The sequence below is a fragment of the Salminus brasiliensis genome, chromosome 9, assembly GCF_030463535.1.
Source record: "Salminus brasiliensis chromosome 9, fSalBra1.hap2, whole genome shotgun sequence".
NCBI classification, from domain to species: domain Eukaryota; kingdom Metazoa; phylum Chordata; class Actinopteri; order Characiformes; family Bryconidae; genus Salminus; species Salminus brasiliensis.
This window is the reverse complement of record NC_132886.1, coordinates 19,340,978-19,368,425: the sequence shown is the minus strand read 5'-3', so window position 1 is coordinate 19,368,425 and position 27,448 is coordinate 19,340,978. Positions and strand designations below refer to the sequence as shown.

Below are 27,448 nucleotides of genomic sequence, written 5' to 3'. Positions count from 1 at the left end.
AAATAAAGCAATAAGGCTTTATACTGGCGTTGATATGATTTAATATTGTCCTTTATTTTTTACTATAGTTTATAATAAAATAAGCTAATATGTATTCCTGATTATTCACAACAGGTCATATGGTTCCTTTGTATAGGTAGACAATATATTCTACCAATTACAGGCATTTATAACCTTTATAACATCAAAACAATAATCATCTGACCCCGCCTTTTTTTCTTTATAAATTGGATGGCTAATTACCCAACCCATACATATTCTCCCCCTATCACATGCAGTGCTCCAATGCCGGAGCCATCTACCTTTGCTGCAGAGAGCAAGGCCAATGGTGCTCTCTGTGGTCCGCGCTAGTAGCATGATCAGGATTTGAGCTAGCAATCCTCTGGTCACAATGACTGCATGTTATTCCGCTGAGCCACTCGGCCCTGGAAGTGAAGACTTAGATTTGATACACTTAGTTACACAATAGTTTGTGGACAATTTCAGTGAGAGATAGCAGCATCTTTACAAATCTAAACCTGTAACTGCAACTGCAGGTCTAAATCTGCAGGTCTACATCTGCAGCAGGCTGTCCAGCTGTGCAGATGGATGCATTTCGACCTCACACAAGAGCTGCTGTAGCCAAAAAAGTGAATGCTGGCTATGATAAAATGGCATCAGAACACACAGTGCACATCTCAGCTTGCCGCATATAGAACTGTATAGCCACAGACTGGTCAGAGTGCCCATGCTGACCCACTATGTGAACTGAACCATGGAGCAATGGCAGTAGTTGGCCTGGTCTTATGAATTTTTTTACTTTCCCACATGTAGACAGCTGGCTGCATGTGTGTGTTGCTTACCTGGGGAAAAGGAGATGGTACCTGCTTGCACTATGGAAAGAAGGCAAGCTGGCAGAGGCAGTGTGATGCTCTGGACAATGTTCTGCAGGGAAACCTTCTGCCATTCATGTGGGTGTTACATTGGCCTGTCTCAGGGGCTTCCTTCAGCAGGATAATGTGCCCTGCCACACTGCAAAAACTGTTCAAGAAGCAGGGTTTCCTCTAGGATTTTTTCCAGCAGCAGCGGCAGACCCACACTTCAAATCCGACCAGTGTGGGATGGGCTTGATGTTACATTGCAAATGTTATTTTAAACTGTAACTTAACGTTATTTCATTTAATCTACCTTTCTCCCTTCTCTCCTTTCCCTGTCTTTCTTATTGTTCTCTTCCTTATTGTCAGGGGTGTAGAGATGGGAAGACTGGGTTGGGCATCATCACATGTCCCAGCTTCCTGTACCCATTGTTCAAATTAAAAGACCTCTGCAGATATATTAATAATCTTATAGGCAGCTGGTTTTTATTATCTACAAATTGGTAAGGCTTTGCCTTGGGAAATATACTGATTTCTAGTATAACCCATGGTGCATTTATATCCAGTATGTGAGCTACCCAAGACAAGCATGTAAATAACACTGACCCATTTACCTGTTCAGGTTTTCCAGCAGTTTAGCCCCTCCTATTCATGTTGAATAGGTTTCAACTGATGAACAATAGAGCTCACCAGGAGCAGGAGAGGTCAAGATTACATATCAGTCTTCTATCTATCAGTCTTATAAGTGAGAAAAAAGGGTTGAGAAGCGATAATTGAAACAGTATTTCTGTTTCTTTGGTAAACCCACAAAATTGTCATACACTATATGAGGGGTACTCTGTAAATATGTATCTAACAAGCCCACATATCAAATTCCCACTGGGCCGAAGGTCCATAGCAGACAAATGAGCGAAATAAATCCCATTTATTCCACAATGTACAAAACCAGGCTGATGACCAAATATAGTCCACAAACATTCTGAACTACACTACATGGACAACAGTATTAGGACACATGCTCATTCACACTTTCTTTTGAGATCATGGGTATTAAAAAGAGTTTATCCTGCTTCTCTTGGGGTAACTGTCTCTACTGTCCAGGGTAGACTTTATACTGGATTTTGGAGCATTGCTGTGAGGATGTGATTGCATTTAGATGATGCAACACCACATCATATACCCAACTGCTCACCTTATCCCAAAAGTATTAAATATAGCACCGTCATTCCAGAGAACACAGTTCCACTGCTCCACAGCTCAAAGCTGGAAGGCTTTATACCCCTCTAGCCCAAACGTGGCATTAGGCATGGTGCTAATAGGTTCACGTTTCTCTTCTCCAGAGAGTCTTATTTTATTGGCAGTACTTCTCTACAGGGACTAGACAATGTGTGTGTGTGTGCTTTTGCATATCAGTGTCAGCAATAGCAATAGGTACAGATTATTCAGTGCATTCATTAGAGGGGGTGTCCACAAACATTTCAACATGTGCAGGTGAAGATCAAGAAATAAAATAACATACAAGAAAAATGGGGAATGTGACTCCCCCTCTTTTACCTCTTTATTTGCCACCATTTACCTCATGATTCTCTGTTGCCGTACCATTGTGTTCTATGTTCCTCTTGAGGTTTGAAGCTTGTGTTATTTCCATCAAATTTTAGTTCAGCAACATTTAATTCCATCCTTTGCTTTTTGGTGGTTATTCTGTCTAGCTTCTGGCTGTACAACAAGAGCAGAACGACAAAGACTGTGGTGCTATATTAGACACCCACTGGCTGGTGTAGTTCCTTGCTGTGGCAGTAGCTTCAAGTGTCTGCCAGATCAGTTATTTTAAACCCCCTTTGCCATTAATGGTTCAAGCAGGAAGTAAACAGCTCTTTCCTGAACCATTTGTTAGTCTTATAGGCTGTTGGAGGCATGGAAGGACATGCAAGTCAGTGTGTTCTGAAATTGATTTGTATTTACAAGGAAGTTAGTCTTGTGAGGTGCTATGGATTATGTAACTAATGTGGGCATTGTAATCAATCTGAATAAGGATCTCAGTGGGGCCCTAATCAATGTCAGAGTAAAAATAGACAGCTTCTGGGCGTACAGCACTTGTCATTTGTCCTGTAGAAATATGCCTGTTTATTTCTTATTGGACGCATGGCCTAGTCACAGTTTTGATTTAAGGTCAGCTGGTATGAAATAACCTCTTGAAGACCAACAGGTGGGCTTGTGTCATTTTCTTTTCATTTTACAGACTGCTTCGATATTCAGATGCTCATTTTGATTTCTACTCATGCCATGCTTTTCATTCTTTCAGAAGGCATTTCAGCATAGCATCAATCAGATCTGTTTATAGAGTTACCAGAAACACCACTTCCTGTGTGGACAGGAAGTCAATACACAGCCTTCCTTCTCCTCCCATTTTAAGAAATCTGTTTCCTTCTATTATATGTGGAACAATCTGACCCATCATGCCTTATCCCATGTAATAACGATGATGCCATAAACAGCTGCAGGGACTGTATTGTTGACAGTGTGACAGGATCTCACACTTATTCTTTAGGGTATGTCTTCTTAAATCTCTAGTAATGATCGTAATAAGTGGTTGGCCTGAAGGGCCTGCGAACAAGACATTTCAAGACATTTCCAGTTTCATTATTCTTGAGTGAATGATGCAATGCTTTCCTTATTTCTTTAGGGTCTAAGAAGAAGACCAAAGTCATCAAAAACAATGTCAACCCTGTCTGGAACGAGGTTGGTACATCCATATGGTATTATCAAGGGACTGGCCCAAATAAGGGGCTCAAGTATTACTTTATTACTTTAATATTATTTTTCAGTTTTTCCGTTTAAAAGCTTCATGTTTTTTTTTTTATTATAAAAACTGAATAATAAATTACAACACAATACCATGGACAAATGACAGTTTTCAAATACTGATTTGCTTGGTATGTTGTTTAATACATTATGTTAGGCTTATAATGCTTAATATTTGTGGCCGATTTCAGTTAATTCGCGCCACCACCACTATTCACTATAAATACATTGTTCCTGGATATATTTAGATCTTCTGTAAGGATCAGACTTTATGATAGATATTATCATGAAACATATTTTTGTGGTATGTATTTGGAAACACCACCAGGCATTTGGAACTTGTAAAAGCCTTTTTTGGAGCATTGCTGTGGGGATTTGATTGTTTTCAGCAACAAAAGCTTTAGTGAGGTCAAGATAGTGGATGATTTCCACCCTCATCTCTAACTCCCATATCATCACAAAAGTATTGGATGGAGAACTATAATTTCATATTTTTTCCATTATTATTACATTTAAAAGGTTGTTCTTCAACACTTCAGCAGACAAATGAATTATATAGCATTGAACTATTTAAAATGCCTGATTATAACAAATAACTTTGGTTATGATTTGGTGGGGGAAAACTGCACCATAGGTGTACCAGTGATTTATTTCTGGCATCAGTTCACATTCATCTCCCTCTGACACTTTCTTTCCTGACAATTGCTTTTTTTCTCAGGGCTTTGAATGGGAGCTGAAAGGAGTGCCCTTAGACTCTACAGCCGAACTGCATGTGGTCGTTAAGGACCATGAAAAAATGGGAAGGAACAGGTATGTGTGAGTGTGTCCAAATGTGTATCTGTTTGCATAAGCGAGACTAATTTGGACAAGCAGACCATTTGACGCAGTATGGTATGAGCTTTAAACAAGCATGCAATTTTTTTTTTTTTCAAATTGCATGTCAGCTGGAGCTTAATTTGCAGTGTAAGCAGCTGTTATTGAGATCAGTCAGCTCTGCTACCAGTAGTGACCTTCAGAATTCATCACACTGTACTGCAAGGCCAACAGTTGCTAATGTCTGTAGGGTCGTCTGATGTAAAGATGGCCATTTTCATGGTTGACCTGCTGACCTTTGGAATATTCCTCTTGTTCTCTCTGCTCTGTTTGGCTGCTCATGGAAAAACACAATCACTTTAGAACATTGCAAAACTGTGTTTGGAGTGATGTGGAATGTGTGGAACGAGCAGTAGCATTTGTGGGGGTTGTGGCAGATGGTGAGAAACAACATCTAAATTAGCTAAACTTTCAGTTTCCTGATTATTCCCACAGGCAATACTGAGCTGGCTTGTGACTTTCCTGACTTGTGCTTGGAATCAGCTAGTTATGGTAGCCTCAAATGTGACACATTCCAAAGGTGAAAACCTTGGGATGACTGACGTAACTCTCCACAGATTCCTTAGTTGTGCTTCCTTGATGTGCTTGATTTCAAAAAGAGAAGGCCCATTAAAGGCATGGTATTAACTAATAGTAATGATTTGTTCCATTAGGCATGTTCACCAGTTCTTGGGAACCCATGCTATGCATGTGTTATTTGTTGATGACCAAGCACACTTGTACTCCTCCCGTACTGCGGCAGGTGTGTTACAGCAGGGAACTAAAATGGGCTTTTAGACTTTTAAAACCTCAGTTTTTAACAGTGGTAAAATCACCACAACTGGCACAATTGGCCCTGAGCTGCTTCATTTGGTCTCTTCTGCAGAGGCACTTCTACTCAAAGAAGGTCACTTTGTGGAATGTTTAAGGTCACTCAGGACGTCTTGGATCCATTGGTGTGTTTTGAGACTGGAAGGAGACAAGAGGAAGGAAGAGTGGCATAAATGGAAAGGGAATGCTCACAGGACATGACTCACTGGTCTCAAGCTGCTATGTCTCATGTCTTTAGTCTCACCTTATCATCGGCCAGTAGCAAGAACAGAGTTAGAACCTACTTGCATTTCTGGAACTTACTGTAACACATATCACATGAGAAGACGAACCTTATAAGAAGTGCTAGTGTACCTTAGAAGAAAGCAAACAGACAGATAAAAGAAGGGAAGAGGCAAAGGAGGGGAAGTGACTGGCCAGGCTGGCCGACATAACCATAAATAATTAAGCAGTGTTTGTCAGAGTGGCCGTTATTTACACAGATTTGTAGAAGCATTGGAAGTGTTTCAGTGGGGAGGAGGACAAGAGCAAGAGGAATGTTGAGACAGGGAGACTAGACAGTGAAGTATGTGGCCCAGTCTGACACACTTGGACCTGTAGTATGTGTTCTGTATATGCATGTGTGTTTAAAGCTTGTGAAATACATCCCATGTTTGGTTGTATTTTGTACTTGTAAGCATTTACTTGTAGCATGTATTTCACCTTGTATGTGGCAGTCTAGCAGTAAAGATTCCTGAAACAGGGCTCCCTTTGCTCTTTTCCAAAAACTGACGGAAACCTGGTTAGTCTGTGGCTTGTATTCATAGTCAGTAGTGTATCCAGGACTTGAGTGATGAGGTTTTCCAGATGAAACTGTTTCTATATATTGTTTATCAGAATGTGATTGGTTGATTTCTGCCTCAGTTCCTAACTGTGTTGATGGTTCCCAACCCAACCAACTGGAGGGCTTGTATCTGCTAAAATGATGAAACAGGCCTAGTGCTGTAATCTTGCAGTATTCAGTACAGTTCCCTTGTACCTGTGCTGAGTTGAGTTTGAAGTAAGGTGTAAGAAGAGGGGGGCATTGTGAAAAATAATGATTCAGTCATTATGATATAAATAGTGATATAACAGTAAAAAATGCAACTGTTTTCATGCGACAAATTCAAACTGCAGACAGCTTGTTCTTCTTGTGGACTGCAACCGTTTTATGATGTCTTGTCTTGGGTGGCTGTTTGTGTTTAAATGAAGTGTAAAATGTTGAAAATGTTCAACTCCAAGTGTTCAAGCAGCCCATTTGGGGAAGGATTGGCAGGAAATTTAGGGCAATAATGCAGTACAATCAATAAAATGCAGATATTGTAATGCAGTAGCCCAGCCCTGCTCCTCCAGAGTACAACAAGGACACAGTGAAGTAAGAAATATTGAATTCAATTGAAACATCTGTCCAATGCTGGTCAGTTTTGTTTTGCTGGTCTAATAGCCATCACATATATTCTGTAATGTACCTTTATGTCTTTACAATGTTAATGTGTGTTAGTGTGTGTGTGTGTGTGTGTGTGTGTGTGTGTGTGTGTGTGTTAATTCTGCAGATTTTTGGGAGAATGTCGTGTTTCTTTAAGAGATGTGCTGAACTGCCCAAACCTCGCAGCTACCTTCACTGTGTCCTTAGTTGACACCAAGAAGAACAACACTGGGGTGAGTATCACCTCTCTTGCTCTCTCCCACTCTTTCTCACTCTCGCTCTCTCGCTTTATTTGTGATTGTATGTTAATTATTTCTCACTCCAACCTCATCTAAATAAGTGATTAAACTCTGTTCTCTTTATATCACATTTGTATTCATAAGCAGAAAAGGAGTGGGATCAGACTTATTACTATTTTGCGGGAGAAACTAATCTTTCCTGATTTTGGAACAAATGAGTAAAATAATGGAAGTTCAAGCTCTAACCTGTTGATATAGAAAGTACATTTAATGAAATTGAATATTATTAGTACAACTAACTATGTGTTAAAATGCATAACTACATTTGAAAAGTGTAACGAAGTGAAAGTAACTCTTAAAGATCCTCTTCATTCTCATAATGTGTGCTCGTCTCTCTGTGATAAATCACTCTTAATTTCCTCAGAGTGATGCAAAAATAGCAGCACATGTTTTTTCCCCCTTTAACACTGCTTATGTAAGAGACGAGAAACACCCAGTCCCGGATACAAGTGCCAGCTCTTATATCGCCCTGTATTTTTTACCCCTTTTCCTTAGCCCACCCTTCAGGTCTAACTGTAAGTGGCAATAAGGACTCGTTTGCCTTTTACTGAAGCTCATCATCATGAAATTAATTACTTTGTTATATGTTGTCAATATATTCCAAAACATATGATTATAGTATGAATAGTTTGTTAGGAATTTGAACACAGTATACTCCTCACATGTAAACTAAATTAAATATGGATGAAATCATTTAAACATAGCCTCATTTAGTAGTGTTTTAACAGAAGTATGAGACAAAGATCCTTCCTGAAAAAAAACTGTGCACATGATTTCCAAATGAACATATCAATTATTACATTCACATAATTAATTGCTCAACGTAACCAAAATAAAAGCTGAAATACTGTTGACATAATATGTTTTATTTTTGTGTTTTATTCATTTGCAATTCATAATTCCCCCTTTCTCTGAGCTAATTAAAAACATGAATGAACAACTGTCATCATTTTTCCATCATTTTCTTGGTAATGGAATCCCTCCAGCCTCTTGTTAGACCTCAACCCCCAACCCTTAACCTGCTGACAAAACACTCACATTCTGTCTCTCTCCACAACCCCTTTTCACTTGGCTGTGTTGCCATCATCTAAGTGCTGCTTCCTGTCATTGTGTGTGTGCGTGTTTGTGCGTCTTGCCACTTCATGCTGAAGGATGGAAAAGGAGAAGGTGGAGTTGTCCCTCTTAGCTGTTTTGTATCCGTGTTCTCTGGAATAGCCTGACCATAGGAAATAACTGCAGGAAAGTGGGAGGGTGTGTGGCCAGGTACTACACTTATATCGGGACACAGTGTGCAAAAACAACCTCAGCGACGCCCTTCTCACTCCCACCCATTCTACAGTTGTGGCACAAATCTTATATAATGCCACAGTGTGGTTATTCTCCTCACTTGTGAAAGGAGGTGGGCATTATTATAACTAAGATGGTAATGGCAGCTACTGAGATGGGTCAAAACACATGCTCAAGTGTAGGTGACCCTAGTGTTTAGCTGGTGGCTAGCAAGGAAGATCATTCCACCAGCTGGTTAGAAAATAACTGGCATCATACAGTGCCTATAAAAAGTTACCCTCATTGGAGGGTACCCCCCTTTTTTGCTTTTCTAAATGGAATCATGGTCAAAATAATTTGCCTTTTTTTGACAAGAATTTACAAAAAACCTAAAGGTCAACAAGGTCAATGTTCTAGGGCAGCCAAATCAAAGCCCAGAACCTCAGACCAGCCCAGTTCATTAGAGAATTTGTGGCTGGACTTGAAAAGGGCTGGTTCTAAACCCCTGCAACCCGACAGAGCTTGAGCAGTTTTGAAAAGAGGAATAGAGTAAAATTGCAGTGTCCAGAAGTACAAGCTTGAATCAGGCTTATCCACACAGATTTAGTGCTGTGATTGCAGCCAAAGGTGCATCTAATCACTCATTTTACAATAGATTTTTTATTTAATTGCTTTGTAGAAATCAGATTTCACTTGAACATAAAAGTTTTGGTAAATTCATTCTTGTAAAAAAAGCCAAATTATATTGACCATGATTCCATTTAAAGTAAGTAAAGGTGCACGTATTTGTCACTGTACAGTGTGCACTGTACAGCGAAATGTGTCCTCCGCATTTAACCCATCTGGTAGTGAACACACACTCACACACACACACACACACACACACACACACACATGTGTTAGGGGCAGTGAGTACACACACACACCCAGAGAGGTGGGCAGCCAACTCCAGCGCCCGGGGAGCAGAGAGGGTAAAGGGCCTTGCTCAAGGACCCAACAGTGGCAGCTTGCCGAGCCCGGGAATCGAACCCACAACCCTGTTATCGATATCCCGGCGCTCTAACCGCTGAGCCACCACTGCCCACTATAAAAGCAATAAAAGGAATAAAAACATCCAAGGGGTGTTTAGGCACTGTATACTCAAGAAACACTTGCAAGTTACCTAACCTAGTAGTTTTTAAGTGTTGTGATCCCTTAAATGCTCATTTAAGCCAAGAAACTTTCAAGAAATCAAGAAATAATCAGCCCTAGTGTACTATGAAAATGACTTACTGTGCTATTTATTTATTTTTTAATAGCCATTGTCTCTACCTCCTTTTATGTTTATTATCTGTCCTGCTGTTGGAGGACACTTGCAGGCTACCGGAGGAAAAGCTCATCAATTATACACAACTTAATCTAATAACTTCATCTAATAGTAGCCTGTGTTATTGTCTGTGTTCCTGCAGGCCACAGTGACTCTGCAGGTTTCCTACATCCCTCCCCCAGGCATGGCCCCAATCTTTCAGCCTCCTCCACAGCCTGAGCCCCAGCACAGCAGCACTCCTGTAGAACTGGACACTGTCACAGGTAATGACTCAGCAAGGCACACACTCACATACACACACATACACTTTAACATCCAGGCTGTATAGATAGAGGCCCTAAAATCTGATTACAGGTGGGTGTGTAGAGGCATACAGACCGAGCATTCTGTCTTTGTGAGGATTTGGTGGTATTAGGGAAGGCTAATGTTAAATCAATAAAGGAAAGATTTCCCGGATAAGACGGAGATACATCTGAGGATGAAGCGTGTCATTTAGCTAGACAGAGGCTACTAGGAGGACTAGGCTTCTTTTTCTGAAGCTGCTTATAAACTAAATTGCACTAAAACTATATTTGTAGATAATCAAGGCTTTGCAGAATCAAGATAATGCCTTTTATAACACGGAGCCTTGCGTATCCCATGTGTACAGTCTTCTCGTTGGACACTATGGGCGAGGAGGACACAGAGAGCATGATGATGCTGGAGGTTGCAGAGGAACCTGAGCCTGTTCCTGGACCTCAGGGTCCAGAGACTGGGGTCCCAACAGCTCCACCTAAAAAAGCCCCTCCAACCTTTAACCAGGGCCTAAAGAAGAAGAAACAGCACCACAACAAAGCCCCACTCCCCAACAAACCCCAGGACCTCCAGGTTTGTGTGTTTATGTGCAATGCTGTGTCACACAGATTTAGCTCTTTCACTCCTTCTTCATGCATATAGGCTCTTTTGGGTGCAGCATATTTACCCACCTTAGACCACAGTAGCTCCCATGCATGCATCAGGCTCATAAGTCTTGTGCAGTTATTTGACTTTCAGGACTCAGAAATGATGCCCCCTTGTGGCAGCAGCCAGTGTCAGTTCTGGATGGAAAGACATCACAACATTAAATCGCACCTGCATCCCACTTGATATTTGTAGTCAGATTCACAAGTAAATACTTCTACGACTTTAGAGTTTAATCATTTCATCAATCATTTAATTATTAAAGAAGATTATTTTACAGAAAATAATAAAACAAGAATAAAAAACATGAATAAAAAGTTTTACATTAACACATTAAATGAACTGAAGGACAGTATTTTATTTATCTGCCACAGACAGACATTTGAATCCGGTAATTTGAGCAGACCATTGTTTCAGTAGAAGACTAATTGTCAGTTGTAGCAGAAATGGCTTTTTATTAATGTGCAATGTTTGCACTAGTAGAATTAGTTAAACCCACTAAATAATGTCATGCATTTGCTTTAATCTAAGCTGCTTTTAACAAAAAAAAAATGCTGTGTGCAATGTTTAGGTACGGGTGCGAATCATCGAGGGAAGACAGCTTCCTGGAATCAACATAAAACCTGTCGTCAAGGTGACTGTAGGGGGCCAGACAAAGAGGACACGCATCAAGAAAGGCAATAATCCATTCTTTGATGAGGTAAAGAACTGCTTTTTGCTTATTAGCTTACATTCAGGAGAAGACGTCTACACAGTCATATCTGAATATTATCAGAACTCTGCCTATTATTGTAACTCCACTGACTGTGTAGTTCTATAATTACAGACTGCAGTCCATCTGTTTCTCTGCATACTTTGTTAGCCTCCTTTCACCCTGTTCCTCAATGGTCAGGACCCCACAGGACCTCCACAGGGCAGCTATTATGGGACACTGACATGGTGGTAGTATGAGTGGATCAGCAGTGCTGCTGGAGTTTTTAAACACTGTGTCCACTCACTGTCCACTTCATTAGACACTCCTACCTACTTGGTCTGCCTTGTAGTCCTGTGGTTCCTGTCGTGACCATTGAAGAACAAGGTGAAAGTAGGGAGGCTAACAGAGTATGCACAGAAACAGATTGACCACAGTCTGCAATTACAGAACTCCTTGACTGCTTAAAGAAGGCTCGATTTGTTACAGAATCGGATTGGATTCATTGTTTTATTCCCAACAATATCTGATCTAGCTTTGTCTACTGCAGTTGTCTTCAAACCTCTTCCTGGAGAGCTACCTTCCTCCAGGTTTCAACTCCAACCCAAATCTAACACCCCATTCAGCCAATCAAGAACTTCTGAAGACAGTAATTGTAGCTGCATTTGTGCAAGTGTAGTGGAATATGGTTGGGAGGGAGGCGGTTCTCCAGGAGCAGGGATGAAGACCACTGGTCTACTGATATCAGCCCAGTTTGCTGATATGAAATGTTGTGACAATGCAGTAAAACAGTATTATATCTCAATGCAAAAATATGATCTGCTCTCTTTGCACCAGACTTTCTTCCTAAACTTCTATGAGACCCCCTCAGATCTCTTTGATGAGCCTATATTTATAACAGTAAGTAGACTAGTCATCTTTGAATCTTTTGAGTCTTCTAGCTAAGCACACATAAAAGCCAGAATAGGATTTATCCCTATGTCCTCTTTAAGGTATTTGACTCCAAGTCTCTACGCACAGACTCTGTCATTGGGGAATTCAAGGTAGTGTGTGCTTGTTTTCTTACTTTCTTAATTAATCTACTGTTCACTGCTTTGAAATGGCACTGCTGTGGTTTCTCTGCTCTCTGCGTCTTTGACTCTGTTGCTGTTGTTGGTTTGTAGGAGACATGTGCGTGTTGTTTCATGTAGAGCTGATAATAGTACTGACTGTGTTTTTATTTCTTGTCTTCTCTCAGCTGGATGTTGGCATGGTGTATAATGAACACAGTGAGTACTGCAGGGTCCTGCTGTGACTGTGGACTGCTTTCTACCTCAGGCTTTTGAAGTATTGAATTAACATGCACCAGAAACTCTCACTTTGTGGCTTACCACTGAAGACCTACATTAGTATGATAGATACAGTAGATGCAACTGAATTGCAAGGTTCTTTATGTGGGCCAGCATTTCAGTTTCTTACAAACGTTCAAGTACATCACTTTTGTTTTCCTTCGGACACTCTTAGCAAAATGGTTATGCAATGTTCCCCAAAAAGGTTCTTTGACAATTGTGTGATGTTTGTTTCCCACTTGTTCCCAACTGGTTGTCCATCTTGTTCATCATTTTGCAATGCAAAGAACAATTTCAGGCTTGAATGATCTTTGTGTTGCCATACCTTTAAATGACAGTTGCCTTTAACAAAACACTTTTGAATGAGTAACATTTTAAATGTCTAGTTACTGGATAGTTAATAATAAATGTTACATAATGGGTCTTAATATGAATGACTGAGTAAGTAGTTTCTAACTAATAAGTAGCAGCTCGAGTTTAATAGTCTAATAGATTTTAACCAAATAACCTAGAACTGATTCATATGGCATTCTTGTGGCAGGACATGCTATTCTCAGGAAGTGGTTATTGCTGGCAGACCCTGATGACCTCTCTGCTGGGGCTCGAGGTTATCTGAAGGTCAGCATGTTCGTGTTGGCTGCAGGTGATGAGCCACCAGTGAGTAACAATATTTGTTTATCAAGTGGAATTGGGTTTGACTTCAGTCTTTTTCTTTGTAAAACTCTCCAAAGTACACGTTCTGATGATTTTCTAAAAGAATTTAACACAATCCTCTACAGAAATGGAGTGCAGCATTTGTTTCTGCTGCCTTATTGGGTTCTTCAGAGGTGTTAGCTAGCAATTTTGGGTATCTGAGTGAAGCACAATCAAAGTTAAATCAAACACTGGCACTGGTTTTGAAAATGTTTGGCATTTGTGATTATATTATAGCCCTGATAGAGACTATACATAGATTTACTATATTTTTAGTCTGTGGCCCAGGATTGGTCAGTCATTTATCAGTTAGTCAACCACTGTTCCATTAGAACGCTTTAGCCAAAATTTGCTGATGGTATGTCATTCGCTATTAATAAGCCAAGAATTTCATACTGTAAGCATGTCTCTCTGAAAAAAGTGTTTTAGGGTTTCATGCCCCCGATGTTCCTGAACACAGTGTTTTTTTTCTACACATTTTAGAGCACACTCTATTTATATACTAAATGTAACATATAGGGGGGAAATGTTAAACATGCAATAATCTTTGTACATGCCCCTTTTTGTGTCCACAATATGTTGAACTAAGCAAATACACAGTAATTGTAAATTTCTGAAAATGTACTTCTGTTCACTACAGATCATGTCATTTGACCAGGCGTGCCCTAACATATGCATGCCTGTAATTAGAGTACTTTTGAATTCTGTGAGTATCTGTGTGTACTGTGTATGTCTTAGATGGATAAGAAAGAAGGTGTTCAGGAGAAGGAGGACATTGAGGCGAATCTGCTGAGGCCAGCCGGGCTCACTCTTCGAGGAGCCACCTTCACTCTCAAAGTCTACAGAGCAGAGGACCTACCTCAGAGTGAGTGTCATCACCTGTGACACATCTGTGTGTGAATGTGTGAGCATTAGTGTCTGCATCTTTTGATTTTTTCCTTCTTCTTTCCTCCACTAGTGGACGATGCCTTTATGGATGGCATGAAGCAGTTTCTGGGATTTGACTCCAACAGAAAAAACCTGGTGGATCCATTAGTGGAAGTTAACTTTGCTGGCAAAACGGTACAATAGTAGCCTTACACAAGATGCCAAGTTATCCTACATGTCCTTTGATTTTGTTCGGATAGCGTACAGTTTACCAAGACTTACTGTTTTATTTTCCTAGAAGTAAATTTTGCGTCAGCTTTAATTGCAGCTTTAAATGAAACCTCCTTAAACCCTCAGAAGGCGCTTCAACCAAATTTCAGCTGGATTTGAGCATGTCCTAATGAAAATGCTGCAAATCATGTAAAAATGCACATGGTTTTAAGGCCTATTTGTTGGCAATTCAATATGAACCACATTAAGAAAAATAAGGTATAAGATATAATATATTGTGGGTAATGTGATCAATTATGTCACAGCATATCTGAGCATATCATGGATATTATTATAATTTAAATGCTGAACAGCCACATTACAGACAGCATAATTAGGCCTGTTTTACTGGATTTAGTCTAGCACCATGTGGATGCTTTTAATCTTGAAAGTTCTTTACTGACAGATATGATTTTCAATTCTCTGTTGTCAGGCATTAAATAAACCTCAGAAACTCAGTATACAGAATACAGTAGCACAGCTGGTAGGCATAATCATAATTATGATATATCATTCCCACACTTCCTTATTTCTGTATTCAGCCGTGTGGGTAGTTTTGCTGGGAGATTTCTCTTATTGTCACTACCTTATACAGCAGTTGGGTTAATAGGGTGAAATGAGCATGTTACTAGTTATCCCATGAGGTGCTAGCTAGCTACATAAGATAAAGCTTAGTAAAATGTCTAACGGCAGCTACAGACTAAGAGGACATTTGGAAATGCCACAAATTTGAGGTAACATCTTCTCATTAATTTAAATGAGTAATGTAAATGTAATGAGTAATTATGAGTAACTAATGGAAAAAATATGAAAATAAATGTATGAAAAAAACAAATTAACAGTAGTTACCTCAGGGACATGCTCCACATTCTGGCTTTCACTATTGTTTATGTAAATGTTTTGAAGGAAAGGCTGCAGATAAAAGCATATTACTTGCCAGCATCTGTTGTAGTTTTCTCATTCCATCTTAAGTGGCGGTTGGATGATGAATGTGAGTAAGGAAGGGGTGTCTGTTGTCTCTGTGGCTGATTGACGGGTTACGACAGGTTAAACAAAACTAAAGCTAAGTCAGTTTTATTAATGTTATGATTTCTATGATGATGATGATTATTGTTTATTATTATTATCATTATTACTATTAAACGTGTCATTGTGAAAAAAGACCTCAGAGCATTGTAACAACCCAATTACTGAACTCAACCAGCTGAGTTACAAGAACCCAGCATGTTTTCTGTGCTATATTTAAACAACGCTGAACATATTAAAATGCAGCTGTTTTTAGAGTGTAGAAAATATTAGCCTATGCACCTTTTCTAATAGTAAGTATGACCTGAACACTGCAGTCTTTTTGCTGACCTATGTCATTAATGATGAGGCTGATTCTGGATTAGCTCTTTTTTCCTGAGTAGTTTGATAACGTGGGACAATATGTACCTCTCCACAGATGTGTAGTAAAATACTGGAGAAGAATGCCAATCCACAGTGGAACCAAAGTCTGACGCTTCCTATCAGGGTAGGACCAGCTACACATCTGCTGCTCGTCTTAGCTTACTGGTCATATTCACCAGTGCTTCTAGCCAATCTTCTTGTTTCTCCCTGCAGTTTCCATCAATGTGTGAGAAGATGAGGATACGCATTTTAGATTGGTCAGTGTGTTTCTAAACTTCATGTTAGATGTTATTTTGGACGTTGTTCAATTTTCTCAATCATTTTAGAGTTTTCTACCGCTCCTGTTTCAGGAACCTTTTCTAACATTGCAATGTTATCCTAATCTCCGGCAGGGATCGAGCCAGCCACAATGACATCATTGGCACCACACACCTGTGCATGTCAAAGATCTGTGCTCCTGGAGGGGAAATAGAAGGTAAGTGATTAGTGAAGTATGCATTTCATAGCAGTTCTGCTAGTTATAGTCTTTTTTGAAGGTAATTTGTCCACATGTTGGAAACAATTTGTGGAATTTCTCATTGTCAGTTTGGGTTAACCAGTGTTGAGAATGTATACAGCTTTATTCCATTAAGTTTTATTGTCATGTTGTGAGAAATGTGCATGTACATGCTACAGTTTCTTTTTTGGACATTCTGGACAGTCTGCAGAAGCAGTACTGTGACTGTCATGATGAGGGAATGAGACAAGGACCACTAGTCTACCTGACTAGACCTTTTCACATAGACTGGAATGAGAAATGCTCCTATCGCAAATGGTTATTGCTGCAAACATCGATTGATTGTTTTTGTGCACTAACTGCAAGTTAACTACTACAAAAGAGAAGATGTACCACAAGGGGTTGGTTCTACAGCAGCAGAGGCCTCAGATCAGCAGCAATAGTGACATGCACCAATCAGCCATAACCATTAAATATAACCACTGACAGGTGAAGCGAATAACATGTATAGTCTCGTTACAGTCGCACCCATCAAGGGTTGGATTACTGTATATTAGGCAAGTCAACAGTCAGTTTTTGTGTTGATGTGTTTGTAGCAGGTGAATGGAGAAGTGTATGGATCTAAGGGACAAACTGTAGGCCTCTCTCGATCAGAGAATTAGAAGTAGTTAATACCTTGTTCAAGAACGGTTGTGGGTGGCCAAGGTTCATTATGCATGGAGGCCTGGCTGGATCTGCTGCTCATGCTAGTGTGCCAGAGACCACAGGGCACCTATAGAGGTCTTGTGTTTGTGCCTCAATAGGTCATTGTTTTTTGGCAGCACGAGGGGGACCTAACCAATATTAGGAAATGTTACCTTGTTAACGTCTAGCCAAACTCTGTTACTTTACTTTGTATGCATAATAACATGCTACTTGGTTTGGGTTTGTAAAATGAGCTTTAACATAAAGTGTGGTGTTCTGTTGAAGCTTTGTAAGTGCTTTGTTTAGTGACAAGCCGTTTCTCAGGCTTTCCCAAAGAAGTTGGCTGGGGTGACAGCAGTCTCTTTTACCTCACTGTGTGATTTTGAGTCATGTTATACAACTAACACTCAAACCTCTTCTCTCCTGTGTGGCCACTTTGTTCATGTTTTCCTATGCTACTCACAGTCCAGTAATAGTGTAGAGTTAGAGATTTTTGTTTACATTAGCTCTTACGAACACCTTCATGCCACTGCAATTTCATTGCACTCACCCTTGCTGTGTTGCATCGACTAACAAACTGTTTGGAGTTCTAACTCAGGAACAAGCGAGAGCATGCAGTCATCCTCTTTAGCAGTTGTTAAAACTAAAAGCTATCCTTTATTTCTCTACGCATTCAGACGAGTTGCCCCCCAGGACCATCCAAAGCACCAGTATGTTTCTCTTTCATACTGTATCTGTGTGACACTTTTCACTTTACATAAACATAAAGCTCATACCGCATCATCCTTTGACATCCAAAGGACAGCTGGGTGCAGTAGTGTAGACATAGCTTTTCTAAAAGCTCCAAAGCTGAGCTTAATTTATTGCTTCAAATGTCTGTGCTAACGTAAGGCAAAATGTAAATGTTGCACACGGATCTTAATTTCTTCTCACAATTTCTATCTTAGTTGATGACAGCCTGGGCTTCCTGCCGACGTTTGGCCCATGTTATGTTAACATGTATGGAAGTCTTAGAGAGTTCACTGCCTTCTCAGACCCCCATGAGGCCCTCAATCTCGGCAAGGTAAGGGGATTTCTTGGAAGAAGTTGTTAAGCATGGCTTTGGTTTTTATTTATTTTTATTTGAAAACAACTTTATTTGTTGCTTGTTATTAACAACTGCATTTTATTCTCAAAGCCAGAACGGTGATAGTTGATCATCCATCATGCTATGCTTTGCTTCTTTAGCATTTTTGCTGGAACTACAAGGCTAAGCACTAGGTCTGTGACCAAGTGGTTGAGGCACGCTGCATGTGCAAAAGTATTTTATTAGGGCTTAGGGAAAACTCATGGTTAGGACATGCAGGGGTCAAAACACAGGCAGGCAGGTACATCAAAGCCAAATCCATACTCCAGTAGCAAAAACAAGCAGAGCAGAGCAGCCAAGTAAACCCAACTAGCAACACAAGCACACCAAGATTAGATAAAGTCACAGAGACTCCACACCAGCACACAAAACAGGAGGGGAGCTTAAGTGGAGTCCTAATCAGTCCAGAAATTAACTGCACCTGTGTGCCTGGAGCAGAGCCTCAGGTGAGAGGCGGGGCCCATCCCTTGTGCACGGGCTCCCCACTGAGGCCAGCAGAGGGAGGCATTACAAGGTCAAAAGTCATTTTAAATTATTTCAGTAAATACATGCATACACACTTCTTAAGACCAGCTCAAAACACATCCAGGTCTTTGTTAAGGTCTCACAGGCAGCTCAAGGACACAGTGCAGCTTAATATGAAACATTAACAGAACTTCACAATGCAATTAAATGCCGGGGCAGCCATTTAAACAATGTAACTTTTCCAGTCTTTACAGTACAGGTTTAGAGGTCCATGAAACTCACAGACCAACTGCATGCATTGTGAAAAAAAATCACATGTGGCGCTACTCAGATGGTCAGAGCACTGTGACTTAAGTGAGTGACACACATACAGTGAAAAGGCAAGAAACAGTGGTTGGAAAAGAAAGTAAGTTAGAGGACAGGTTATTCACATGGTGTTCTTGGGAGAAGAAGAGTGGAGCCCCAAAGCCAAGCTTTAATCAGGAACGGATAGACTCCTTCATGTTAATTCCACCCATGGGCAGTTCTAAACCAGACTGTGGCGATTACAAAAAAGCAGTAATGTCAAGCACACATAATGTCCAAATCTAATGTGAAAAGTGACAAAAGAGATGCTGATGTACTTCAATGTACAGAATGTGGCACTGAATCATAATGCATATGAATTATACTGTGGACCTTTAGCCTGATATTAAGGACATTTGTATTGTGAAAAGTGGATATGCTTCAGAGGCCGAGTGTGAATTGTGTTGGTCTAGGGAGAGGGAGTAGCATATCGAGGGCGTGTGCTGTTGGAGCTGTCCACTAAACTGTGTGACCGGGTGGAGCAGAAGGTGGAAGACATTCAGCCTGATGATCTGTTGGTGGTAGAGGTAAGCAGTCACCCTGCCAGCTTGCTTGCCTACAGATGTTTCTTAGAGACTTTATGAAGAGATTCATACTGGATATGCATTAAAATGCTCCATTCACTTCTGTTTCTGCAGAAATTCATGAGGAAGAGGAAGTACTCTCTGTTTGCTGCTTTCTACTCTGCTACTCTTCTTCAGGATGTGGATGATGCCATTCAGTTTGAGGTCACCATCGGTAACTACGGCAACAAGTTTGATTGCACTTGCCTCCCCCTGGCCTCCACCACTCAGTACAGCAGAGCTGTGTTTGACGGTGAGAAACAGCACCACCCTGTGGCTTTTGTTACAGTTGCAGATTTTAATAAAGGAAGATTGCAGGAGAAAGAGGCACTTGTTTTTTAGATTGCCTATATTCAGTAGACTTAGTAGACGTAGCACATTGCCACTGAAATTAAATAGAATTATTTTTTAGTCAGTCACAGTAAATAATAAAATAATAAATTAGAAAGATTCTTTTTATATTAAATTCCTGAGATTATACCACAGAAAGAGTAGCAGCAAGTCTTACTAGAACCGCCCTGTCTGTGTATAGCGTCTCTTGCTTTTAAGATGCTGTCAGTATTGTAATAGCTTTTATAAACTAGTAGATGCACCAATCCTTTTCCATTCTGATAGGATACATAAAATTTGCATATCTGCGATACCGATCTGATAATTTTTTCAGACTAATTTGGTAGTGCCAATTAACCCTCTTAGAGGAGAGACTGAACAGGTCCCATTGCTGACCATTGTCTTGTCAAGCTAAGGTAATGGTCCACTGTGCAACTGTAGGTTGTCACTACTACTACCTGCCCTGGGGGAATGTGAAGCCTGTAGTGGTCCTGTCTTCAGAGTGGGAGGATATCAGTCCCCGTATAGAAGCCCTGAACATGCTACTCAGCATTGTGGATCACCTGGTGAGCATGGCAGCATCCAGCATAACAATTTTGCTTTTAAGAACGTATGGATTTCTAGAGACTTTATTGACATTATTGCAACTCGGATACTTGTTTCTAAATGGAGCCTTGTCTGTGATAGGAGTCTAACTTGAAGCTGGTGCAGTTGGAGCTCCAATCAGGAGGTGACCAAGATGACCTGGAGCAGACAGTGGTACAACTGCTTGATGATGTCATCGCTGACTGCAGGTAAAGATATTCCCAGTTGTTTTTTTCTGCTGCATCAAAATAGCTACACTGTGAATTGCACTGAGTTTGTGCTTGTCTGTGTGTTTCAGTGAGGAGCTGCCTGAGCTGGGTGACTGGCCGTGTGTGACTCCTCTGGATAGGTCCCTGCGACGTCTGCGGAAGATGAATTTGAAGCAGATTGAGCAGGCGGCTCTGGCACTAAAGCACGGTCCAGAGACGGAGTTGAGCTCAGTGCTGGAGCAGGCTGACGACTGGGCCCAGAGACTGCGCTCACTCGCAGAAGAGGTCAGTAGATGTGCTAGATTAGATTGTCTTCAGTAAAGCCAGTGGTTTTATTCAGAATGATGATTGTATTGATAGAATACTTTTAGGTTATAAATAGAAAATGTTTTTATGGAACACCAAAAGGGTTCCACTAGCATTACAAGTTAAAGAACCATTTTCAGTACTATATATTACCCTTTTTGCTTAAAGTGTACCAATAATCTCATTACATTTAATTTATGGCATTTAGCAGATGATCTTATCCAGAGCGACTTACAAAAGCGCTTCACTATTTACTCAGAAAATAGCTGGTTTGAATAGACTAGAATAAATGATACCTCTCAGCTTAGACACTACTTAACACAAGTCAATATGAAGAACATAATACTCGACACAACATTTCGCCCAAGTACTCTTGGAAGAGGTGGGTCTTCAGTTGGCGTTTGATGATGAGCGACTTTGCCATTTGGACACCCAGGGGAAGTTAGTTCCAGCACTCTTAAAGGATGGCGGGTCAAGCCGAGCCATACTTGAAGCTCGAAGGGCTGTTGGTACTGATCGGCTTTTGACCATGGCCATCAAGTACGGAGGGGCTGGTCCATTCTTGGCTTCATAGGGCAACATCAGGGTTTTGAAACTATTACATGGCTGAAATTAGAAACATTGAAGACGACCTGAGCCGCTGCATTCTGAATAAGCTACAGGGGCCTGATGGTTTGCAAAGGGAGACCAGCCAGAAGGGAGTTGCAGTAATCAAGTCCTGAAGTGACAAGAGCCTGAACAAGCACCTGGATGGCCTCTTTAGAGAGGAAGGATCGAATTCTCTGGATGTTGTACAGGAGAAATCTGCATGACCGAGTCTCCCATATGCCTCCTCCCAGTCTTTAGATTTCATATTAAGCGAAAGTTCTGAAACCCTACTGAACTTACCTACTGCTACTATTGCGTTACAGCATTGTGTTTTGGCAGATATTGGAAATGTTAACACAGTGAGAGTAACAGTACTTCACATCGGGCTGTAGTGATAACCAAGGGGGTGTTATGGTAGAGTGGTGCTTTACGTCAGTGACACTGTGGGTCCTTGTTAAGCTTAGTGTTTTTACATCCTTTCTCTCTTTCTGTGTGTTTCTGTCTTTGTTCTGTTATGTGTTCTTCTTGGTTATTTGATTCTCTCTCTCAGCCCCAGAACAGTCTACCGGACATAGTGATCTGGATGCTTCAGGGAGACAGAAGAGTGGCCTACTACAGAATACCAGCTCATGAGGTGCTCTTCTCTCAGGGTTACTGTGGCAAACACTGTGGTCAACTCCAGACTGTCTTCATGAAGGTTGGTATACTTGGGCTGGGCATATCAGTACTAAAACATTAATGGATGAATTTGTTTTTTTTATCAATAATTGATTTCAGTAATTTCTATTGGACATACTTGTTTAACCTGTTAGTGACTGTTTGTTCAGTATCCTCAGGGAGGCAGCGATGATGCTAAGATCCCAGCACAACTTCGGGTAAAAGTGTGGTTTGGCCTTGCTGCTGATGTCAAGCACTTTAATCAGTTCTCAGAGGGCAAGCTGTCTGTGTTCGCTGAGACGGTGAGCAATTGCTGAATAAAATTGTATTTAATGCCTTTTATTGTATTTAGAGCCTAATGCTCTCTGGGTCTGTCTGTGTGTGCTTAACTTCACTCCTCTTTCTAATAGCTATTAGTTTCACTGTAGTGACCGAATCCATTTTTGTAATAACGCTATAGTAAATCTTACGATTAATATGAAGATAATTGCTAGCACTGTTTAGTTAATAGTATGTAATGCACAGATTACATCATGATATCATGCAGGCGTGTGTTATGTGATGAATGATCTTGTTCTGCTGTTCTGTCACTGCCTCCACTGTGATCTGCCAGTTTTCTTCCTGCTGTGTCTCCTGCAGTATGAGAACCAGACCAAGCTGGCTTTGGTGGGGAACTGGGGCACGACAGGCCTGACCTACCCCAAGTTCAGTGATGTGACTGGGAGGGTAAAGCTGCCTAAGGAATGTTTCAAACCTTCTCCAGGCTGGAGCTGGGCTGGCGATTGGTACATCAGCCCAGAGAAAACGTGAGAATGACCCAGAGTCGACACTAGTTTGCTGCTAATCTGATCTTTGGCTTGTAATAAGCTGAGATGGAACATTTAGGTCTAGAAAGTAAAAATCCTGTTTCATCTGCCTGTGCATCTCTAGTTAGCTCAAACCAGCTGCAGAGTTGGGGAGGATTTTTATTTTCTGGACCCAAATATTCCACCTCTGCTAATAGGATGTAGGCTAAAATTATTCCATTGCTTTTGAACCCAGCAGACCAGATTCTCAGTAAGCTTAATATGTCTCTGAACTGGCTACTCCTGTGAATCGTAAATAGACTTTATTCACTAGATCCTGGTCTTTCCCATTTTGTTTTCTTTCCCAGTTTGCTGTATGACGTGGATGCAGGTCATATGAGTTTTATGGAGGAAGTGTTTGAGAATCAGATGAGGCTTCCTGGAGGACAATGGATCGGAATGCCAGAAGGCTATACAGATGTGGTGTGTATATTAGAGTTTGTTTTCATATGCTTATGGTTAATGCTGTCTGTGAGATGCTGTCTGTTTCAAAACTGAAATGAAAGAGCCAGTCTTTCCCTAAAGGACCACCTAAGATCATAAATATTGTAAAGTCCTGCTGTGCTCTGTTTGCCCACTGGGGAGCAGAATGGAGAGAAAGCAGTCGCCAAAGACGATATCGAGTGCCCTCCAGGATGGGTGTGGGAAGATCCGGAATGGAGTGAAGATCTAAAACGGGCTGTAGACGATCAGGGTATGGTGACTTCTCAGAAGCTGTGTTATGCAAACTTGTACATGCATATTATTCTTAGTTTTCCTGAAAAGATTGAGATTGAGGACAATATAGTGGCTCAGGGATATTGCAATATTGAGAAAACAGCTCACAGACTTTCTTCACTCTTTTCCCCCATAATTCTCAGGGTGGGAGTATGGCATTACCATTCCTCCTGACCGTCGCCCAAAGTCATGGGTCCCAGCTGAGAAAATGTACCACACCAGTCGGAGACGCCGCTGGATCCGCCTACGCCGCAGAGACCTGCAGAAAATGGAAGCGCTCAGAAAGGTACCACACTGCTACCACTCTCTTATTAGCCAAATCCAGGTCATATGGTTTCCATCAGTGCAATAAAATTCAACATTCGCCTCACTCTTGTATTGGGAACCACATTAGAATAATATATAAAAAAACTACTTTTTTTTGCTGCTCCTTGATGCTGTCTGAGTAGAGGGGGATACTGGGAAATGTCAGTGTGGTGGGACAGCGAGAGGAGCTCTGCAGAGTATCTGGCAGATGTGAAGGAGAGTTCTGGTGGGGGGGGGGTAGATGGAGGCAGAGAGGACACCTAATCAATCACACCATCTGACACTAATCTGAAATCAATCCCATGTTTCTAATCCATGAGCCTTATTCTGCCTTGGCAAGAGGTCCACAGCTCATCCACATTTAGGGTCCCACCGCAAATATGGCTAATGTTCATCATCTGTGTGTGTGTGTGTGTGTTGTGCGTGTGAGGGAGAGAAAAGGCGATTCTGTTCTTGAAAGTGTGTGTGTGTGTGTGTGTGTGTGCTTCGAAATCCATGAACGTAATGGCTAAAGCACACTTGTATTAATATTGATGTATTGTTGAGATTAACTCACTGTTTGCGATGATAGATGAGGCAGTAAGGCTGAGGAATAAAGAGGTACAGTCTAGATATATTCTAGATGAGTCAGAGAGAGAGAGAGAGAGGGAGAGAGAGAGAGAGAGAAAGAGAGAGAGAAAGTAAGACACAGAGACAGAGTTGAGGGAGAGAGAGGAAAAGAATAGGAGAGTTGAAGTGAGAGTAAGAGGGTCAGTGAGAAAGAGTGAAAGAAAGAGGGACAGAGAGAAAGAAAGAGGAGAGAGAAAAAGAGATGAGGAGGGAGGGAGGAAAGATGGAGGGGGATGAGAGATAAAGAGGACTTGCTCTTCGGCCCTACAGTAACATTACTTACCCTCTCCTCATGGTGGTGCTGTAAGAACACAGAATTGAAGAATTTCTTTAACCACAGGCCGCTGTTGGTTTAATGCTTTTCACTGTGTGTGTGTGTCCTCCAACAGCAGCGTCCAGATGAGTCGGAGCGTGAAGGCTGGGAGTATGCCTCTCTGTTTGGCTGGAAGTTCCACCTTAAGCAGAGGAAAACGGACTCGTTCCGCCGCCGTCGCTGGCGCTGCCGCATGGAGCCTCTGGAGAAGACCGGACCGGCGGCCATCTTTGCCCTGGAGTGCTCGCTGGTAATGAGGGTTAACAGTATGCAATTTACAAGGCTGGAAGTGGGACGAATCAAGTTTGGCAGACTGCAATTAGAAGACTAAAAAAGGAAGAATGGAGACTTTTATTGGCGAGACAGTGAGAATGGATACTGTCTCTTTGGTATAGTTTTGTGTTTGGATGAGGTCAAACACCACGCTCTTCAGAGATGGCATGTTCCTAAATAGTTCTTGGAGCTACAGTTCTTGGAAAACCTTTTACCGTTACAGATGATTTACATGTGACGGTTCTTTATGCTTTACAAAGGTTCTTCACACAAGTAATTTCCTAAAAAAAATCCATTATGAACTAAGGGAGAGGTTCTTTAGGGAACCATAAGGGTTTTTGTAAGAGTGTAGCAGAAACCAAAAGCAATCTGGCCGTGTTTCAGAGAGAGAAAGAACAATGACATGGGACCATTGCGCAGTGATGGGAACAATGGTGGACGAACTCACTCAGAACCACTGGAAGCAGGAAAGTTAAGGGCGAGGTTCAGTTTGGAGAGAGAAAAGGTGAAAATGGGCATGAAGGGCCTTGGGCTTGGATGGGCCTGAGGCGCTGAGAGTGACTGGGCAACCAAAGCGGAATCAGCCTGGTGAAATAAGGGCATCTTGGGAGACCAGTTACCACAAAAATACAGACAGATCTGTGTGTTACTGAAAATGTGTGCACAGTACAAGTACAGTGCATTCACTCATGCCCGGGTCTACTGGGTCCATTGTCTCACATCCATTTCAGGCTGCAGGCGTGGGCTGTGATGTGGGCTTGGCTGGACCAGGGCTTGAGGAGGTTCTGGATAAGCTCTGGTCTGCTGACTGAAAGGCCCTGTTAGTGCTACCAGCTCTGGGCTGGGGGATCCCCATGGTTTGTTTTTGAGTTCCTGCCTATACAAACCCCAGCAGAAGGCTATTCTAACTACTTAGTAGAGTGCTGTTCCAAAACCATATTCATACCAACCCTGTCTATGGCGATATTCATTTAAGGACAACTGATTAAAAGCTATCACTGTTGTTTTCTTCACACACCCAGCCAATTCCTCCACCCATTAGGGGTTTTGAGATCTTGCTCTGTTGGGCTTTTGCATGATTTTAGGATGGATTTTCTTGATTATGATTAACTTGGCTGGGCTCTTAAGCTTCAGTAGGCTGCTGGCTCCTGAGGTCTATACTCTTCCCAACCCACAGGCACACTCTGCTTGGTTGGCACCAGATGATGTAGGGCACAGGGTAGTGGTTAAGCAGCAGTCTAGATCTGGGTGAGCTGATTCCTCACTGTGGTACTAATTTGTTTCCTTTATTATGTGTTTGCATTTCACTCAGTTTAGTCATCTCTCCCTGTAGCCCTGTAACGCTACAGGCTCTATGGCTCTACCTATACCCAATACGAGGCTTAATTGTCATCAACCGCTCAGCCTGCCTATTACTGATGTCCACTTTCTAGCACTGATAATGGACTTTCTGACCACTGTATGTTAATAAAGACTTAGTTGATTGCCAACGGTATGGGCTGTGAAGCAGATTTGAAACAGAGGGGACAGAGATCAGCTGATATACTCTTGAGGTTATGTAAAATATAATATGATGGGATCTGTGGCTAATGTCTTAGTACCAGCTTCTACAGGACACCTATTTTGGTGTTGTGAGGGGCACCTGATCGTATGGCTGATCAGTGCATATACAGTCTAATGCAAAGTTTAGACCCCTCGGTCACATGTTTTTGATTTTTGAAGTAGAAACAAGTTCTAATTCTGTGCAAAAAACACACACTTCTACACATTTCATAGCATAAACACATCATTTAAAGAACCCAATTTGTGTAGTTTGACCAGGGACCAACAAAATGTGTAATCCAACCATGCATGTATATACATACATACACAAAAGTGATCAAATCAAGCACTTAGCCATGCAGTTGAATCAGTGAAAGAATGGGTGGTTCTAACGAGTTCACTGAATTTCAGCATGGTACTGTAATAGGATGCTACTGCTGCAACAAGTCAGTTTGTAAATGTTTTTCCTCCTGGATGTTCCAGGATATATGAGTGGTAATATTGAAAAGTGGAAGCATTTAGGAACCACAGCAACCCGACCACAAAGTGTAAGAAGGTTACAGAGCGGGGTCGGCAAGTGCTGAGGCGCATTGTAGAGATGCACCGAATATTCAGTAAATGTAATTATTTGGCCAAAAATGGCAAGAAAAGCACTTCC

General features: G+C 41.3%; 1 protein-coding gene across 6 annotated transcripts in view; it reads left to right on the top strand.

Annotated features, from left to right (window-relative positions):
• Nucleotides 1-27,448, top strand: part of dysf (dysferlin, limb girdle muscular dystrophy 2B (autosomal recessive)) — a 93,357-nt gene that overhangs the window by 10,574 nt on the left and 55,335 nt on the right. For 4 of the 6 annotated variants that reach the window (XM_072687702.1, XM_072687699.1, XM_072687701.1 and 1 more), the window contains exons 2-30: nt 3,538-3,593; nt 4,375-4,466; nt 6,911-7,016; nt 9,797-9,917; nt 10,304-10,521; nt 11,165-11,293; nt 12,122-12,184; nt 12,277-12,327; nt 12,522-12,552; nt 13,154-13,269; nt 14,044-14,170; nt 14,264-14,367; nt 15,887-15,955; nt 16,045-16,088; nt 16,224-16,306; nt 17,689-17,721; nt 17,959-18,074; nt 19,361-19,474; nt 19,586-19,763; nt 20,282-20,406; nt 20,528-20,634; nt 20,724-20,919; nt 22,079-22,225; nt 22,356-22,487; nt 22,825-22,991; nt 23,339-23,453; nt 23,619-23,724; nt 23,891-24,033; nt 25,052-25,225. In XM_072687702.1, the coding sequence (XP_072543803.1) occupies nt 3,538-3,593; nt 4,375-4,466; nt 6,911-7,016; nt 9,797-9,917; nt 10,304-10,521; nt 11,165-11,293; nt 12,122-12,184; nt 12,277-12,327; nt 12,522-12,552; nt 13,154-13,269; nt 14,044-14,170; nt 14,264-14,367; nt 15,887-15,955; nt 16,045-16,088; nt 16,224-16,306; nt 17,689-17,721; nt 17,959-18,074; nt 19,361-19,474; nt 19,586-19,763; nt 20,282-20,406; nt 20,528-20,634; nt 20,724-20,919; nt 22,079-22,225; nt 22,356-22,487; nt 22,825-22,991; nt 23,339-23,453; nt 23,619-23,724; nt 23,891-24,033; nt 25,052-25,225 (3,263 nt within the window). The remainder of the gene's footprint in view (nt 1-3,537; nt 3,594-4,374; nt 4,467-6,910; nt 7,017-9,796; nt 9,918-10,303; nt 10,522-11,164; nt 11,294-12,121; nt 12,185-12,276; nt 12,328-12,521; nt 12,553-13,153; nt 13,270-14,043; nt 14,171-14,263; nt 14,368-15,886; nt 15,956-16,044; nt 16,089-16,223; nt 16,307-17,688; nt 17,722-17,958; nt 18,075-19,360; nt 19,475-19,585; nt 19,764-20,281; nt 20,407-20,527; nt 20,635-20,723; nt 20,920-22,078; nt 22,226-22,355; nt 22,488-22,824; nt 22,992-23,338; nt 23,454-23,618; nt 23,725-23,890; nt 24,034-25,051; nt 25,226-27,448) is intronic. The other 2 variants (XM_072687703.1, XM_072687700.1) reach the window with 1 other exon arrangement.